General features: G+C 42.0%; 1 protein-coding gene and 1 long non-coding RNA gene across 5 annotated transcripts in view; one reads left to right on the top strand and one right to left on the bottom strand.

Annotated features, from left to right (window-relative positions):
* The window catches only part of LOC144329574 (uncharacterized), a 60,985-nt gene that overhangs the window by 15,292 nt on the left and 25,958 nt on the right, over positions 1-19,735 (top strand). The window lies entirely within an intron of this gene.
* PPP2R2B (protein phosphatase 2 regulatory subunit Bbeta) overlaps positions 18,434-19,735 on the bottom strand; it is a 464,171-nt gene continuing 462,869 nt past the window's right edge. For all 4 annotated transcript variants that reach the window (XM_015141134.3, XM_015141148.3, XM_015141133.3 and 1 more), the window contains one exon: positions 18,434-19,151. In XM_015141134.3, the coding sequence (XP_014996620.2) occupies positions 18,872-19,151 (280 nt within the window). In that variant the 3' untranslated portion in view covers positions 18,434-18,871. The remainder of the gene's footprint in view (positions 19,152-19,735) is intronic.

Consider the following 19,735-nt stretch of genomic DNA (forward strand, 5'->3'; position numbering starts at 1 on the left):
AATATTTCAGTAATGTACCCAGATGGCTATGCAGGAAGGCAACATTTCTACCCCCATCTCATGAGAGGCCGCTTGCTAATTAGTGGCTATTCTTTCTAAGGATTGTCAATAAAAAGATCATTGAAAGTGGAAGAGTGAGAAAGAATTCTGAAAGGAGAGAAGTTAAACCTTTCCCCAACTGCTAACTTTAGCACTGCTTCCCTTTCAGTCAAAGCTGCTGCAACCTTTGTAACTTTCCTTTATTCTGTTACGTATGCATTTCTTGTTTCCTCATCTTGTCTAGCTGCAAATGTGGCACTAACTTAGTATGTTTTTCATGACTCACAGTGGTCATAAATACACTGTCCTAGGTTGTGATGCAGTGAGGCGTTTCAGGGCTCATGACATGCATTTGGGGCTGTTTTCCCCGAAAACCCTAACTCATGTTGTTAGGGTGTTTGGTCCCTGTGTTAACCTTTTAGCTATCTTTTTATGAAGTATAATACACAAACAGAAAATCACAAAGAACAAATCTAGAACTTAATGAATTATCATAAGGGGAAAATCCTTTAAAATGGTAAATTTGTAGCATGTCAGCCTCCCTGAAGCCCCTCTAAATCCCTCCACCTGGTCATAGTCCCTTCTTTCCCTTAGAGACAACCACTGTCATTAATTCTAAAGTAACCACTTTCTTACTTTTCTTTACAGTTTTACCACCTAAGGACAACCCTAAACACTATCCTCCTGTTTTGCATGTTTGTGAATTTTATGTAATTGTAGTTGGAAAGCATATATTCTTTTGTCTGATTTCTTTTTCTCAACCTCATATTTGTAAGATTCATCAGGTTGCTGTGCAAAATTATCATTCATTCCTTTTCATTGATAGCATTCCATTTTGTGGGAAGAACATATTGTTTTGTTCTACTATTGATGGTCATTTGTATTTTCTAATTTTAGGGTTTGCGAATAGTGTTTCTATGAATTTGTCTCCTGGGGTACATATATGTGCATTTATTGGATACATACTTAAAAGTGGGTCATAAGGTATAACATATGGTATTATATGTATTGTCATATATTATTATTGATTGATTTGATTGATTTATATATTACTGGATTATAGAGTCTGAGTATCTAATATTACTAGGTAATACCAAAGAGTTTTCCAAAGTGTGCTGGGTTATAATCTTGCCAGCAGTGTATGAGAGTTCCAGATATAACGTGTCTTTGCCAACATTTGTTAGTGTCAGTCCTTCTCATTTTTTATGTTCATTGATTCTTTTGAATATTGTCTTTTGTGAATTGCCTTCAAGTCCCATACCCACTTTTCTACCAGGTTTTTTTTTTTTTTAAATATGATTTGGAGAAACTATTTTTCAAAGAGGGAGCTCTATTTTCTTATCTCCCATCTCCATGATATCTGTTGCTAATGGTCCTTGTACCTGTGATGCCTCCATCTCTTTTGCTTTGGGTGGTCTCCTTCCCCTGTATCCTGGGGTCCTCTCCTCATTAACATATTCTGATTCTGCATTTTCCCTGTGTCATCCCCTCCGTGAAGGCCACCACACACTGGTGACTAACTCTCCATCATATTCAGTAACATCCCAGCGAAGGATCTTTTTATCTTGATGCCTACTGGGGGATCTCTCTTCACTTCTCTGCTCCACTGGCTTCTCAAATCCAGTATGTCCACAATTAGACTCTTTGTCTGTGTTTTCCTCCCCCTTGAACCTACCACTGTTTCTTTATTCTCCATCTCTGTTCATGCATTTTTAAAATTATCTTAGCTACCAATCCAGGCATCTTAATCAACTTCTCTTTCTTAGCACTCATCAAATCACTCTCTAAGTTTTATTGATTTTACTTCTTCAGTTTTTCCCTCATCCCTGGTTCTGGCTCTTAAAATCTCTCTCCTGGACCACTTCAACAGCTTCCTAAGTAGGCTCCCTGCCTTCAATCTTGTCCACTACAAATGTATCATTTACACAGTTGCCAGAGTGATCTTCAAAAATGTGATCCCAACAACGACAATTCTCTTATAATCTTCCAGCAGCACTCCACAGCTTGAGTGAAGTCTAAGCTCTCTAAATGGCCCTCTGCAATCTGGGCCCTGCTACTTCACCAGCACTCGAGAGGGTCTTAGCCAAAAGTCTTTCCTTTCAGCAAAATCAAACTGCTTGTGCTACTCAGAAAGAGATAGTGCTTCTTAACCATTGCTCATGTTTGCACTCCCCTGATTGGCCCTGGTCATCTTTGAAGGTGGAATTCACTTTCGTCTCCAGGGGATTGGATGTTCTAACTCTGTGTACCCATAATAACCTATGTATATTTCTGCTGTTGCATGCACCATGTTGTATTTAAGTCATCCGGTTGAGATGGCATTCCTATTAGATGGTATTCCTTAAGGACAGGGATTGTACCTTGTTTGTAGCTTACTCTTGTACCTGTGACATATGAGCAGGTATGGAATACTTGGTTGCTCAGGTGATCTGTAGGAAGGCAAAATTATATCATTTAATCTTGTGGGTAAATGATATTTAATGTGGTAGATAAATGCAGTGAGCCCATTTGTGTGAACACGGATGTCAGTGAGGCTTGGTGTGAGGCATTTCCCCCAGGGCCACTTGCAGACCTGTCTTTGAATGGTACACCAGGCAAAAATGCTGAATGTTCCTAGGTCGGAATTAAAACTTCTTATCAAGGATGTCGACTCATTGGTTTTAGGCACATGGAAAAATAAAGACAACAATAACAATGAAATAAAACTTATTTTAGAAATTCAAAAGACCTGGTTTCTATCCTGGCCTTGGAGTAATTCTTCATGTAACCTTGTGAAGTTGTCACCATCCTTCTGGGTTACAAAAGTGCCTGAGTAAGTTGAAATGTCTCCAAAAGCAATAATGTTTAATTACTGCTCACCACCTGGACAGTTATGTAATAATGAGCCTGTAAAAAAGGAAGTCATTACAATCTTATGTGGAGTCATATAACCTTATTATCAACCAGGCCAGTGGAGCCTTAATTTGTAAATAGATCCCCAGTCCTGATGTAAAATGCAATAAAAAATTTTACAATCTTTGCTTCCAGGTTGGGTCCTTATGCAGCTGGGAAGCATCCTCCATTTCTACAAGAAGGATAATGAATTCCGAGCTGGTTCCCTGAGAGGAAAGAAGCCTGTTAGTGGGACATTGAGGCTGTGTGTGCGTGTGTGTGTGTGTGTGTGTGAGAGAGAGAGAGGGGTCACACTAGGAAGAATTTATTGAATGCTAGAGAACATGGAAAAGCTATAATTACTGTTCTTGGTGAAGCCTCCCCAGAGTCTCTCTTGGGACACAGTGGGATTCATTCGAGAACAATGGAGTTAGTGAATCATCCCTGTGCTGGTCAAAGTAAAGAGCTTCTTTGAGTGAATGGTCCATTCCTGAAATGGTACTTCATTTTGTACTTTGAAAAAATCAGCTTTTTGAGCTGAACTTTCTTGTTCCATGATGGACACTCTCTCAATTTCTGTGATATTTGATCTTCAATGAGTATATTAATTCTCGAGTTTCAGCTGATTCTTTCATCAAGAAACATCACAAATTAGCTCTATTAGTCTGTTCTTGCATTGCTATAAAGAAAAATCCGAGACTGGGTAATTTATAAAGGAATGAGGTTTAATTGGCTCACAGTTCCACAGGCTGCACAGGAAGCATGGTGCTGGCATCCGCTCAGCTTCCGAGGAGGCCTCAGGATACTTATAATCATGGCAGAAGGCAAAGGGGAAGCCAGCGTGTCTTACGTGGCAGGAACAGGAGCCAGAGAGACAGAGGGGAGGTTCTGTATACCTTTAAATAACCAGATCTCGTGAGAACTTGCTCACTATCACGAGAATATCACCAAGAAGATGGTGCTAAACCATGCATGAGAAATCCACCTCCATGATCAAATCACCTCCCACCTGGCCGCACCTCCAACACTGGGGATTACAATTTGACATGAAATTATGGCGGGGACGCAGATGCAAACCATGTCAATACGTAATTAACCTTTCTGCCTTTTCAAAAATAATATGAATAATAAGAACTATTGTCCTTCTTGTCAGGGAGGAAATGAGGGGTTTAATAAATGGATCCCACCATTAAATAAATGCACCATTGACCACCTTCTGCCTTTTTCCTGTTAGAGTCCAGCGTAGACTGAAAGGCCATCCCACAATATATTTCAGATCAGTTCTGTGTTGTGGCTAGTATGTAATATGACTGACTTGACTTTCCTTTACTGAGAAATAGATTGTCTTTAATATGCAACCATAATTGTTTGCTGTTCTCTTTATATATTCAGGCTGAGTCTTCATAAGCTACCTGCATTTGGAGTTGAAAACCAATGGTCTATATGAAATATGACTTTCAATTATGCCACAGTCAGAAGGCCACACGGGGGGAAGTCAGGTTTATCTCATTGGAGTGAATTGGGCATGTAGAATAAAATCCAGCATTCACTCAGCACACAGCCCCACTGACCCTTTTGTTCGTCCCCCTCCAATTTATTGTTGTGTTTCCCAGCTGCCCACAGAGCTTCCCCTGCAACATTGTGGACACCCAGGCAAATGAAAATGCCAGTCTTCTCCCATCCCTGTCTTGCTGTATTAGGCATGTGCTCAGCTCTGAAAGATTTCTTTGGGGAACTGTCTTGCCTTCCCCTAAGAACATCTAGGGGAAGGTTTCTCTCACCTCTTATTTCCAAGTGGGAGGGTTGAGAATAATAGCTCTTGTCACTTCCCTTTGCCTTGTTATGGGGAATATTTAGTGCTGCAGCCTGGGTGTGGGGGCAATATCTTGGATGTGATAATGTTGCTCCCTGCATCAGTGAACATGGTATTGATTGTAAGCTGTCAACCTTTCTGCATGCTTGGCAGGGTCCCAGAAGGCTAACTACTGCAGGGAGGGTAATGCATCAGGCAGGGACACATACGCTCTATTAACTAACACTGCAATCTAAGTTTGATCGCTTGCTCTTAACACATCTTGGCTCACTGGCTCTCAGTTTTTTCTTAATTCCCTGACTCCTCTGAGCAGTCCTGTGATGCTGCTTGTATCTCCATATATCATTCAAACTCCCAGGGGCATGCTGCTCATCTTGTAAGCTTCCTGTGGGCAAGTGCTGTGCCTGACTTCCTTACACGTTTATTTGTTCATTCAACAAAAGTTTTGAGCACCTACTATGAGCCAGACAATGTTCTGTGCTCTGGGGATACAGGAGTGGCCTAAACAATGATGCAGTCCTCATGGAACTAAGGGTGGTTGAGAAAGCGTCTCTGAGGAGGTGACATTTGAGCTGAGTTTATCACTATCTCCCCTGTGGCTGGACTATAAGTATTTGCTAAGTTATGGAAACCATAGCTCCTCATCTGAGTGCCTCATAGCCTGGCTGTTAAAGAAGCTCCTGATGTGTGAACCTCACTAAGTCCACGCATTATTATTATTTTTCAGATCATGCATTACTGCCCACTCACCTTACCATGTCTCCTTATTTCTCTTGATCTGCCTTCCTGCTTTTTACTAATCAGTCACACCAGAGTGTTGTGAATTCCATATATATATATGGAATATACATATGGCATATGCTGTTTTGCCTCCACTGTCCTATCCTAATATCTGGAATATGCTTTTCCTTTCTCTTCCCCTGGATAACTCACTCCCTTTATCTTTCAGATTTCACCTTGCAAATCACCTCCTCTGGGAAGCTTCTGGTCTGGATGAGGTGGTGCTCCTTTGTGTTCTCCTGGCACCCAGACACACCCGTCATAGTGCATATGTTTTATAGGATTAGCAGAACTGTAGCAAGAAATGTGCACTGAATGCATATTTGTGGGCCAGGCACCCTTCTAAGAGCTTTGTGTATATTAAATCATTTAATCTTCACAGCAATTTTATGAGATAGATGTCATTTTTATCCTCATTTCATCAATAAGAAAATCGAGGCACAGAGAAAGGTTGTCATTTTTCTAGGTTGCTCAGCTTTTAAGTGGTGGAGCTCAGATTTTAACCCAGGCAGGCAGGCTGGCAGGCTTGGTATCCTGGGCTCTTGATAGTCCACTGCCACCATTGCCTGTGAGTTTGTCTGCACCTCCCGCTGTCTGTGACCTGTGTGAAGATGGAGCTGTCATTGCTGCTTCCACAGACCACCCTGGCATGGGCTTGGCAGGCAGTACATGAACAATCATTAACCATTTAGTAAATGAATGAATGGATGAATGAATGCATGAAATTCACCCAACTGAGCAGCCGTTTAGAGTTCCAAAATGTTGCTTTTCCTTTTACCAGTGAGGCAGCACCCCCTCCCTTCTACTCCAGCTTCCTGAGTCTTCCATGACTCCCACAAAAATGTATTACCCTGGCTGGAAGGGAGTGCATCCCTAGTCAACCAGAGCAAGAATCACGGCAATCATGGCTTGTTCCTACATTTCTGGGTTTCTGTCAAAGATGAGTTCTGAAGAAGTGTCCTCTTCACTCTCTCAAACCAAATGCAGCAGCCAAAATGATTGGAGTGACAGCTGAGAGGGCTTGAGATGGGCAAGCAGGAGCTGTTCAGTGGGAGCTGTTCACCCAGGAAAACCCAGGTTGACTTTTTGGGGAATGAGCAGCAGGGGTGGGAAGGCTGGGAGTGGACTGGGATCTGTCTTAGCAGTGGCTAAGCCCCTGCTTCTGGCCTGACAGTGATCATTGCTTTGATTGTAGCTGAGGCAGGAATCAGCAGAGATGGCAGATCACGATGGTTCTGCCACTGGCAGTTTAACCAATGGGGCATGGAATAACTAAATTGGGGGACAGTTAATCGGTCATAATAAGGTCAAAGTCAGGAATTGGAGACCTGTGAGCCACTTGACTTTACTCTCTGCTTTGATGACAGACCAAATTTGTATTCTTGGTCAGCTGTCAGGCAATGTTTAGTCACAGAGAAATGGTGTGTTTGTGAGTATCCACGCTAGGGAAAATAATCAAGCCAAGGTATCTCTGCATTACCAATCACTGTGATAGAAGAGGTATAGGATCTGCAACAGGATAGATCTAGATAAAACTTCCCGCTAGGTCATTTAATGCTTTGAGTCTGTTTCTCACTATAAAAATGGAATAATACATCTACCTATCAGGTGATTACAATGATTTAAAACAGTGCCTCTCCCAATGCCTGTCATTACAATAACTGCTCAGGAAATATTGGTTTCCTTTTATTCTTTCCATCTACTATTTACATTTAAATACAGTGCTAAAAATAAGGTTTAATAAATATTTGTTATTGGATGAGCAAAAGGAAAAAGGGGTAGGCTAGTTCTACTATGTCGAAAATGTGTTTCTAATGGAAGGAGAGAAACGTTGGCTTTCTGTTCCCATGCCGTATGGATTTTGCTTCATATTCTGGTATATGTTGGTCTACCTATTGGAAATGCTGTATCGGGGGCGGAGCAAGATGGCCGAATAGGAAGAGCTCCAGTCTCCAACTCCCAGCGCCAGTGACAGAGAAGACGGGTGATTTCTCCATTTTCAACTGAGGTACTGGGTTCATCTCACTGGGGAATGCCGGGCGATCTGTGCTGGTCAGCTGCTGCAGCCCGACCAGCGAGAGCTGAAGCAGGGCGAGGCATTGCCTCACCTGGGAAGCGCAAGGGGGAAGGGAATCCCTTTTCCTAGCCAGGGGAACTGGGACACACAACACCTGGAAAATCGGGTAACTCCCACCCCAATACTGCGCTTTAAGCAAACAGGCACACCAGGAGATCATATCCCACACCTGGCCGGGAGGGTTCCACACCCACGGAGCCTCCCTCATTGCTAGCACAGCAATCTGTGATCTACCGGCAAGGCAGCAGCGAGGCTGGGGGAGGGGCGCCCGCCATTGCTGAGGCTTAAGTAGGTAAACAAAGCTGCTGGGAAGCTCGAACTGGGTGGAGCTCACAGCAGCTCAAGGAAACCTGCCTGTCTCTGTAGACTCCACCTCTGGGGACAGAGCTATAACAAACGCAGCCGAAACCTCTGCAGACGCAAACGACTCTGTCTGACAGCTTCGAAGAGAGCAGTGGATCTCCCAACACGGAGGTTGAGATCTGAGAAGGGACAGACTCCCTGCTCAAGTGGGTCCCTGACCCCTGAGTAGCCTAACTGGGAGATATCCCCCACTAGGGGCAGTCTGACACCCCACACCTCACAGGGTGGAGTACACCCCTGAGAGGAAGCTTCCAAAGCAAGAATCAGACAGGTACACTCGCAGTTCAGAAATATTCTATCTTCTGCAGCCTCTGCTGCTGATACCCAGGCAAACAGGGTCTGGAGTGGACCTTAAGCAATCTCCAACAGACCTACAGCTGAGGGTCCTGACTGTTAGAAGGAAAACTATCAAACAGGAAGGACACCTACACCAAAACCCCATCAATACATCACCATCATCAAAGACCAGAGGCAGATAAAACCACAAAGATGGGGAAAAAGCAGGGCAGAAAAGCTGGAAATTCAAAAAATAAGAGCGCATCTCCCCCGGCAAAGGAGCGCAGCTCATCGCCAGCAACGGATCAAAGCTGGACGGAGAATGACTTTGACGAGATGAGAGAAGAAGGCTTCAGTCCATCAAATTTCTCAGAGCTAAAGGAGGAATTACGTACCCAGTGCAAAGAAACTAAAAATCTTGAAAAAAAAGTGGAAGAATTGATGGCTAGAGTAATTAATGCAGAGAAGGTCATAAACGAAATGAAAGAGATGAAAACCATGACACGAGAAATACATGACAAATGCACAAGCTTCAGTAACTGACTCGATCAACTGGAAGAAAGAGTATCTGCGATTGAGGATCAAATGAATGAAATGAAGCGAGAAGAGAAACCAAAAGAAAAAAGAAGAAAAAGAAATGAACAAAGCCTGCAAGAAGTATGGGATTATGTAAAAAGACCAAATCTACGTCTGATTGGGGTGCCTGAAAGTGAGGGGGAAAATGGAACCAAGTTAGAAAACACTCTTCAGGATATCATCCAGGAGAACTTCCCCAACCTAGTAGGGCAGGCCAACATTCAAATCCAGGAAATACAGAGAATGCCACAAAGATACTCCTCAAGAAGAGCAACTCCAAGACACATAATTGCCAGATTCACCAAAGTTGAAATGAAGGAAAAAATGTTAAGGGCAGCCAGAGAGAAAGGTCGGGTTACCCACAAAGGGAAGCCCATCAGACTAACAGCAGATCTCTCGGCAGAAACTCTACAAGCCAGAAGAGAGTGGGGGCCAATATTCAACATTCTTAAAGAAAAGAATTTTAAACCCAGAATTTCATATCCAGCCAAACTGAGTTTCATAAGTGAAGGAGAAATAAAATCCTTTACAGATAAGCAAATGCTTAGAGATTTTGTCACCACTAGGCCTGCCTTACAAGAGACCCTGAAGGAAGCACTAAACATGGAAAGGAACAACCGGTACCAGCCATTGCAAAAACATGCCAAAATGTAAAGACCATCGAGGCTAGGAAGAAACTGCATCAACTAACGAGCAAAATAACCACTTAATATCATAATGGCAGGATCAAGTTCACACATAACAATCTTAACCTTAAATGTAAATGGACTAAATGCTCCAATTAAAAGACACAGACTGGCAAACTGGATAAAGAGTCAAGACCCATCAGTCTGCTGTATTCAGGAGACCCATCTCACATGCAGAGACATACATAGGCTCAAAATAAAGGGATGGAGGAAGATTTACCAAGCAAATGGAGAACAAAAAAAAGCGGGGGTTGCAATACTAGTCTCTGATAAAACAGACTTTAAACCATCAAAGATCAAAAGAGACAAGGCCATTACATAATGGTAAAGGGATCAATTCAACAGGAAGAGCTAACTATCCTAAATATATATGCACCCAATACAGGAGCACCCAGATTCATAAAGCAAGTCCTTAGAGACTTACAAAGAGACTTAGACTCCCATACAATAATAATGGGAGACTTCAACACTCCACTGTCAACATTAGACAGATCAACGAGACAGAAAGTTAACAAGGATATCCAGGAATGGAACTCATCTCTGCAGCAAGCAGACCTAATAGACATCTATAGAACTCTCCACCCCAAATCAACAGAATATACATTCTTCTCAGCACCACATCGTACTTACTCCAAAATCGACCATGTAATTGGAAGTAAAGCACTCCTCAGCAAATGTACAAGAACAGAAATTATAACAAACTGTCTCTCAGACCACAGTGCAATCAAACTAGAACTCAGGACTAAGAAACTCAATCAAAACCGCTCAACTACATGGAAACTGAACAACCTGCTCCTGAATGACTACTGGGTACATAACGAAATGAAGGCAGAAATAAAGATGTTCTTTGAAACCAATGAGAACAAAGATACAACATACCAGAATCTCTGGGACACATTTAAAGCAGTGTGTAGAGGGAAATTTATAGCACTAAATGCCCACAAGAGAAAGCAGGAAAGATCTAAAATTGACACTCTAACATCGCAATTAAAAGAACTAGAGAAGCAAGAGCAAACACATTCGAAAGCTAGCAGAAGGCAAGAAATAACTAAGATCAGAGCAGAACTGAAGGAGATAGAGACACAAAAAACTCTCCAAAAAATCAATGAATCCAGGAGTTGGTTTTTTGAAAAGATCAACAAAATTGACAGACCACTAACAAGACTAATAAAGAAGAAAAGAGAGAAGAATCAAATCGACGCAATTAAAAATGATAAAGGGGATATCACCACCGACCCCACAGAAATACAAACTACCATCAGAGAATACTATAAACACCTCTACGCAAATAAACTGGAAAATCTAGAAGAAATGGATAATTTCCTGGACACTTACACTCTTCCAAGACTAAACCAGGAAGAAGTTGAATCCCTGAATAGACCAATAGCAGGCTCTGAAATTGAGGCAATAATTAATAGCCTACCAACCAAAAAAAGTCCAGGACCAGATGGATTCACAGCTGAATTCTACCAGAGGTACAAGGAGGAGTTGGTACCATTCCTTCTGAAACTATTCCAATCAATAGAAAAAGAGGGAATCCTCCCTAACTCATTTTATGAGGCCAACATCATCCTGATACCAAAGCCTGGCAGAGACACAACAAAAAAAGAGAATTTTAGACCAATATCCCTGATGCACATCGATGCAAAAATCCTCAATAAAATACTGGCAAACCGGATTCAGCAACACATCAAAAAGCTTATCCACCATGATCAAGTGGGCTTCATCCCTGGGATGCAAGGCTGGTTCAACATTCGCAAATCAATAAACATAATCCAGCATATAAACAGAACCAAAGACAAGAACCACATGATTATCTCAATAGATGCAGAAAAGGCTTTTGACAAAATTCAACAGCCCTTCATGCTAAAAACGCTCAATAAATTCGGTATTGATGGAACGTACCTCAAAATAATAAGAGCTATTTATGACAAACCCACAGCCAATATCATACTGAATGGGCAAAAACTGGAAAAATTCCCTTTGAAAACTGGCACAAGACTGGGATGCCCTCTCTCACCACTCCTATTCAACATAGTGTTGGAAGTTCTGGCTAGGGCAATTAGGCAAGGAAAGAAATCAAGGGTATTCAGTTAGGAAAAGAAGAAGTCAAATTGTCCCTGTTTGCAGATGACATGATTGTATATTTAGAAAACCCCATTGTCTCAGCCCAAAATCTCCTTAAGCTGATAAGCAACTTCAGCAAAGTCTCAGGATACAAAATTAATGTGCAAAAATCACAAGCATTCTTATACACCAGTAACAGACAAACAGAGAGCCAAATCAGGAATGAACTTCCATTCACAATTGCTTCAAAGAGAATAAAATACCTAGGAATCCAACTTACAAGGGATGTAAAGGACCTCTTCAAGGACAACTACAAACCACTGCTCAGTGAAATAAAAGAGGACACAAACGAATGGAAGAACATACCATGCTCACGGATAGGAAGAATCAATATCGTGAAAATGGCCATACTGCCCAAGGTAATTTATAGATTCAATGCCATCCCCATCAAGCTACCAATGAGTTTCTTCACAGAATTGGAAAAAACTGCTTTAAAGTTCATATGGAACCAAAAAAGAGCCCGCATTGCCAAGACAATCCTAAGTCAAAAGAACAAAGCTGGAGGCATCACGCTACCTGACTTCAAATTATACTACAAGGCTACAGTAACCAAAACAGCATGGTACTGGTACCAAAACAGAGATATAGACCAATGGAACAGAACAGAGTCCTCAGAAATAATACCACACATCTACAGCCTTCTGATCTTTGACAAACCTGAGAGAAACAAGAAATGGGGAAAGGATTCCCTATTTAATAAATGGTGCTGGGAAAATTGGCTAGCCATAAGTAGAAAGCTGAAACTGGATCCTTTCCTTACTCCTTATACGAAAATTAATTCAAGATGGATTAGAGACTTAAATGTTAGACCTAATACCATAAAAATCCTAGAGGAAAACCTAGGTAGTACCATTCAGGACATAGGCATGGGCAAAGACTTCATGTCTAAAACACCAAAAGCAACGGCAGCAAAAGCCAAAATTGACAAATGGGATCTCATTAAACTAAAGAGCTTCTGCACAGCAAAAGAAACTACCATCAGAGTGAACAGGCAACCTACAGAATGGGAGAAAATTTTTGCAATCTACTCATCTGACAAAGGGCTAATATCCAGAACCTACAAAGAACTCAAACAAATTTACAAGAAAAAAACAAACAACCCCATCAAAAAGTGGGCAAAGGATATGAACAGACATTTCTCAAAAGAAGACATTCATACAGCCAACAGACACATGAAAAAATGCTCATCATCACTGGCCATCAGAGAAATGCAAATCAAAACCACAATGAGATGCCATCTCACACCAGTTAGAATGGCGATCATTAAAAAGTCAGGAAACAACAGGTGCTGGAGAGGATGTGGAGAAATAGGAACACTTTTACACTGTTGGTGGGATTGTAAACTAGTTCAACCATTATGGAAAACAGTATGGCGATTCCTCAAGGATCTAGAACTAGATGTACCATATGACCCAGCCATCCCATTACTGGGTATATACCCAAAGGATTATAAATTATGCTGCTATAAAGACACATGCACACGTATGTTTATTGCAGCACTATTCACAATAGCAAAGACTTGGAATCAACCCAAATGTCCATCAGTGACAGATTGGATTAAGAAAATGTGGCACATATACACCATGGAATACTATGCAGCCATCAAAAAGGATGAGTTTGTGTCCTTTGTAGGGACATGGATGCAGCTGGAAACCATCATTCTTAGCAAACTATCACAAGAACAGAAAACCAAACACTGCATGTTCTCACTCATAGGTGGGAACTGAACAATGAGATCACTTGGACTCAGGAAGGGGAACATCACACACCGGGGCCTATCATGGGGAGGGGGGCGGGGGGAGGGATTGCATTGGGAGTTATACCTGATGTAAATGACGAGTTGATGGGTGCAGCACACCAACATGGCACAAGTATACATATGTAACAAACCTGCACGTTATGCACATGGACCCTACAACTTAAAGTATAATAATAAAAAAAAAAAAAAAAGAAATGCTGTACCATGCTTTGTTGAGCAAATTGAGTTAAAATTCTGCTTAGATGACACATTCTGAGAACCTTTTCTTATCACACATTGATTAACCATTTCTTCCTCTGCATGATTTCTGCCCTTCGTAGATACCTCATTGTAAATATGTTTACAATATGCAAGTATGCACTTTCTCCTATGTGAGTGTTATCTCTTGGAGGGCAGGGGCCAGTGGTTTAAACATCTCAGTAACTCCAGCCCCTTGTCTAGAGCCTGGCTGCCTGACACATCCCAGGCAATCAATGAATCTTTAATTCATTGAGCTTATGGGTCATTACTGGGACTTGTTTTCTGATCAGTAACTTCCATCTACATGCATACACACACACACACACACACACACACACACACACACATAATGTATGATGGGGATAGTGGATGAGAACTTTGACTAAAACTGCCTGGCTTTGTCACTTGTGAACTGTGTAAATTTGGTTGTCATTCGTCTTTGTTTCTGTATTTATCAGAACAACAATAGTATCTGCATCTGGAGTTTTAGGGGTAAATAAGTCAATACATGTGAAAAATGTAGAACAAAGCCTGGCTTATAATAAGTGCTCAATAAATGTTAGCAACTATTGTATGTTACAGCTGTATTTTAACAGCTCTGGCTTTACAGTCAGATACCTTGAGTTGGAGTCCTGGTTCCATCTCTCTCTGGCTTTGTGCCCTTGGCTGGGTTGACAACTTTAGTCTATTGAGTCTATTTTCTTATTTGCAAAATGGAAATACTAATGCCATCATGGGGTCTGGGGGAGGAGATAATGAGATGAGGCATGGAAAGCAATAGTATATTACCCATCAGTGTTGTTGCTATTATTATTTTATGGTGCTTTAAACTTATCAAAACAGTTATAAGTAAATGGATTTCTTGTTCTCCTAATAACAATTCTCTGAGCTAGGATAGATGTCTTTCTGGCCATTTTACAGGTGATGATGCTGCCATAGGGACTGTGAGTGGGTAGCTTAACTTCCTTGGTTACCAGGAGCAGGACCCACGTTTCCTGTCTCCCAGTCCCTTCTTTTTTCCACTGACCAGGTTGGTTGCTCCCTTGGAAACCAGTCCCTGAGAACTGACTTAGAAATACAGGGGAAGAGGTGGATGAAGGCATGTTGGATGCACAGTGGATCAGGTTGCAGTGTGAATGTTTCTCAGTGGCATGTCTAGATTTCCCCTATCCAAAGACTAACCAGGCCCGACTCCATTTCACTTCCAAGATCAGACGAGATCGGGTGCGTTCAGGGTGGTATGTCCAACGACTGTCAGGGGATTTGTTCTGGAAGGGGGGTGGCATTATTGAAAACACAGCAGCTTCATCCACACATTCATCACGAAAGAGGGGAAATTAGTAAGGGTTCCACCATTCAGGCTGTGGACTGTAGTGTCATCCCTAAATCCTCATTATGAGACCTACCAGGGCTTTCTTGATCCCTGCAGGGCAGCTAGCAAAGGGACTGAAAAAGAAATGAGGTCCGGGGTGGGGAGGGGAGGGAAGATTTAGGCAGTTGCTCTGTAGGCTTGAAGGAAGGGAAATTATGGCTTTTTAAGTCCTTAGAAATTGGGCATTTGAGGGTATACCTTTTATTATAATGGACCCTAGAATGTTCAAAGGAAGCTTAGTGGAGATAGCTGACTTATTTCATTGGGCCACTGAGCTAGCAGAATTTTAGCTTCATCTTTGTTCCATCTTACAATTGTTCCATCTTATATATGCTGGTTGCCTAATAGATGTTGATTTGGTTGAATTAATTACAAGACCAATGAGAAGTTTAAAGGTGCTTTTTTTTTTTTCAATGGAAGAATAAAGGCAGGAGCCAATCTTTAAGGAGTTAAGAAGCAACTTGATTCCCACTGCCCATCCGCCTATGTATATCCCACTACTTGATGCTGGCTAATGTCTTCCTTTTTTGTTTTTTCTAACTAATTTTCCTCCTCCTGACAGAAGAGCATGAATGTCTACCAAAGTTTAGCTTTTTGCATTACTTGTTTTTAATGTCACGAACTGAATGTTGCACGAGGATGGTTTTGGTAAAAGCCAAGGATGGCGTGGCTTCCATTTTCCTTAATTCAATGGACACCCTCCAGTTGTAATCTAATGGCTCTTACCAAGCAGCAGGCCTTGCAGGGTAAAGTAGTACAGGGCCCTTAGAATCGAACCAACTGTTGCAAGGTAGCAAATCAGGCTTCAAGTAGTTTTCAGTGTCAGCTGGAAAACAGACTGACTTCTATGTGCCACTAAGAAGTATTGCCAGTACTGGGGCTGAAAGATCACACATATAAAATACCTAGTTTAGTACCTGGTAAAGAACAGGTAATTTGTGAAACATCGTGGTGGCTATTGCCCCCTGAGGCCTAATCTCTAGGGCTTTCCCCTCCTGTTCCTGTCCAGGAGTCTTGGGTGTTTGCTCTAATGCATCCTTTGCAGGGGATGGAAGAGAGGATGGCTGCCCTCTGCTCTTTTTTCCCTGGAAACTCATCCTACTCTGGGTCTCAGTTTGTACATCTATGTGCTAAAAGTGTTGGACTGGTGTAGGGGCTTTTATTTGGAATTCACAGATAAACTGCCAAGGGGCCTATGAACTCCTTAAAGCATGACAAAAAATTATTCCTGTGTGTGTTCTGGGCGGCCCTGGTGACTCTATCATCTTTGATGCACCTGAAGGCGTAAATATTCCGTCATATCGGTTACTCGGGGGCCCAAAATTTGATACACATGCTCCTGGTGGTTCACAAAATGATTTCAGGTGGTATGTGGGTGCATGTTTGTTATATTGATAATTATGTGATTCATGTTATGGAAAAAAACCTAGCATATCACAGTTGAAATTTCATGCATATTATTTCTTTGGAAGAGGCTAAGTCTTGCTTTTAAGAAAAGGTGACTTAAAAAAAGTTACATGAATAATAGTACAAATGTGGGTTGATTCTTAAGTTTGAGATACAATGATTGGTCCCCACTCCCGACCCGGTACAGACAGAGGAGCTGAGTCTGGAGAAGTGGAGAAAAGGCCATAAAGAAAGTTGGTGGTAAAAGGCCAATAACCCAGTGGCCTTCTGCAGTATCATCATTCTCTATGACTGGCAGAAGTTTCTGACTCTCTCATGTCTCTTCCAAGAACAATGTCCCAGTCAGGCCAGAAACCTTAGGCACTTTACTTGAGATGCCTAAGGAGAGGCTTTCCTTGCAGGAAAAACGAGTAATACTGAGAAAGTCTCGTCTTTTTTCCCATGCTCCCTCAATTCTGAGATGTACTTTTTCACTTTTTTTTTTTTTTTTTTTTTTTTGAGACGGAGTCTCGCTCTGTCGCCCAGGCTGGAGTGCAGTGGCGCGATCTCGGCTCACTGCAAGCTCCGCCTCCTGGGTTCACGCCATTCTCCTGCCTCAGCCTCCCGAGTAGCTGGGACTACAGGCGCCCACAACCGCGCCCGGCTAATTTTTTGTATTTTTAGTAGAGACGGGGTTTCACCGTGGTCTCGATCTCCTGACCTTGTGATCTGCCCGCCTCGGCCTCCCAAAGTGCTGGGATTACAGGCGTGAGCCACCGCGCCCGGCCCTTTTTCACATTTTAATGTTCCTGAAATTGGGCTGCATCTTACAAAACTGTTTTTACCTAAGGTGACAGTTATTTCCTTGCCAAAAAGCTATTAGTAAATGGATAGTAGCTTAGAATTGAGACAATATGATTCTTTCACTTTTTTTTTTCTCCTCCAAAGCAAATTACACTTGAAAGTCAGGACTTCTAATACATCTGTAAACTGAAAGAAAATTTCCCTTTCCATGAAAAACTCTCATCTCAAACCATTTACCCTGCACTGAATGGAAGTGAGGAGAAATGAGTCATCAATGCAGATGTAGCGATATTAACCCAGACCCAGCTTTCTGGACTCCACCCATCTACACTCCTCTCTAAGTTTATAAATCCTTTGCATATATTTAGTGCCTTTCCCAGGGGTATGCCACATAGAACCTTCTGGAAATGGCTTTCTAGAAGTTATAAATCTGGATCCTCAACAGGGGTAAAGGATGAACCATCTTCCACAGCTTCAAGTGGACTTCATTCACTTCATGTCACAGCTGCTTGATTTCTCCACAGTTCATTTCTGTAGAAGACAGCCTTCTGGTCTGTTTTTCCAGATGGCGAGCTTGGGGTGAGTTAGAAGTGCCTGACTGGACTTTACAAATCAGCATTTTTATTGGCTATTTTTGTTCTAGGTACAATGGAGGTTGATGGATTGTTACTTTTGGTTACCAAAACCAGGAGGAGGGGAGGGAGCTGCTTAGGAGAAACACCCAAAAAGAACAGACCAGCCTTTCTCAGGGACTCAGGGGTGGTGGCACTGCTTCCAACTGCTTCATTTAGAATACCAGATAATAAGCAACCAGGACTCGGCCTTTAGAAGTCAATGGAATAAATAAGCTGGAAAAGGTTGAAGAGAAAAAAGCCAAGGAACATGTAAGTAGAGGATTATATGGAGCCATTTAAGAGCACAAAAAGCAAGGGTAACAAGGCAGCAGATGGAATTTGGCCTCGCCTGGCCCTGCCAAGCTCACTCTGGGAAGCACTGTGTCGAAAGTGCTCTCTTTCTGTCCCCTGAAGCATTCAAGTTTCCTAGCCAAATTCTCAGGCTGTTTCTATGGAGTTTACAAAAAAAGAGCATAGCAGGGTTGATGTGCCCTTTCCTCGTCATTCTGCATCCTCTTCTCAGCTTCATGCAATAAATCTCTGGCTTAAATGAAATTGTTCAAAGGAAAATGGAAAATAGAAAAAAAAATGGTGGAGGGGCAGGAGATACTGACTAGTTCTGGTTTTTCACAAAACAAGAAGAATTTGTCTAAGAGTAAACGGTGTTTATTTTTTGTTGTTTTTTTTTCAATCAAATGGAATTGCTTAATTAAAAAAAACTTATTTCTTTTCTCCTTAAATACTACAGACAACCTCATTTTATCGCAGCAGACACCTAGGAACAAAACACTGGACCCACCAGAGAAAACTGGGCAATAAAAGCATCAGAAGTTCAAGTCAACTATGGAAGAATTACTGTTAGCTGGCAGCTTTCAATTCTAAACAGAAGTGTCCCAAACCTATTGGGTTTGACAAAAGTTTCTTAGAACTGGGGAGCTGGGAATGTTGGACTCCTTTTAATTCTATTCCAATCATTTCCTGCATAGGGAAATTAAAGTCAATGCATCAAATGAAGACCCAAAGAAACATTTAAAAACTTGTTTGACTAGTATTCAGTATGTGAGATTATTAAGTAATAACTTGTCCACCTAGTTAACCTTGTCCTGGAATATATATAGGTTATTTGTAGCCGCCACTGCTATAATATTTTCTGAAGGATGCCAAGCTGTATGCAAGATCTTTTTGCTAAAGTCCAGACTGTCGACACTGATCTCGTCTTTTCTCCGCTTGCCCCCCACACACACTTTTCTGGGTTTGAGGATAGCCCGGGGCTTGCTGTTTTCCCTCGAAGCCTCAAGGGTCACATCACGCTTGGTGTTTCTGTCGAACATCCTAAAGAAGTTGTTGTAGGAGCCCGTCATGATGACACTGCAAGATAGAGGGGAAAGGGAGTGACCGAGTGTTATGGAGAAAGGCAATGACGTATCTTCATTGTGTCGTCTTTCTAGAGCAAATGATACCATGTTATGGGCAGCTTATGACACCATAGGTTTTACTAAAAACAAAAACCAAAAAGTGAGAACAGGCTCTGCAGTGTGATTGTTGGCTTTTTTTTTTTTTTTTTGAATCACTGAACGCAGTGAGCTTTTTGGCTGGGTTTGGAAATGAGGGATGGTGAGAACTGTCCCTGTAATTTGCTTTTGCTCGGTAGATTCCTTTTGGTTCTTTGGCTCAGTAAAGGTGTCCAGTGGTTTTAATGATCCCAGTCCTACCTACCTCCCATCAGGAATGTGAGACTAGAATGAGGTTTGTTGAAGTAGACACATTTTTGAAAACAATAAGCAGTTGTACGTGTTTAAGGCTTGGCCACTGTCAAGGGGGCTCCTGGACGTCTGACCTCTAAGGCTTTATGGCATCGGTGCGGTTGGGGGAGAGATGCTGGTGGCATCGTGCATGAACCTGGGGCGTATCGTTTCCCTTGCCGAGAACTAGCTCTGAATTCAGCCTTTTTA

This window comes from Macaca mulatta, chromosome 6 (genome assembly GCF_049350105.2).
Source record: "Macaca mulatta isolate MMU2019108-1 chromosome 6, T2T-MMU8v2.0, whole genome shotgun sequence".
Classification (NCBI taxonomy): domain Eukaryota; kingdom Metazoa; phylum Chordata; class Mammalia; order Primates; family Cercopithecidae; genus Macaca; species Macaca mulatta.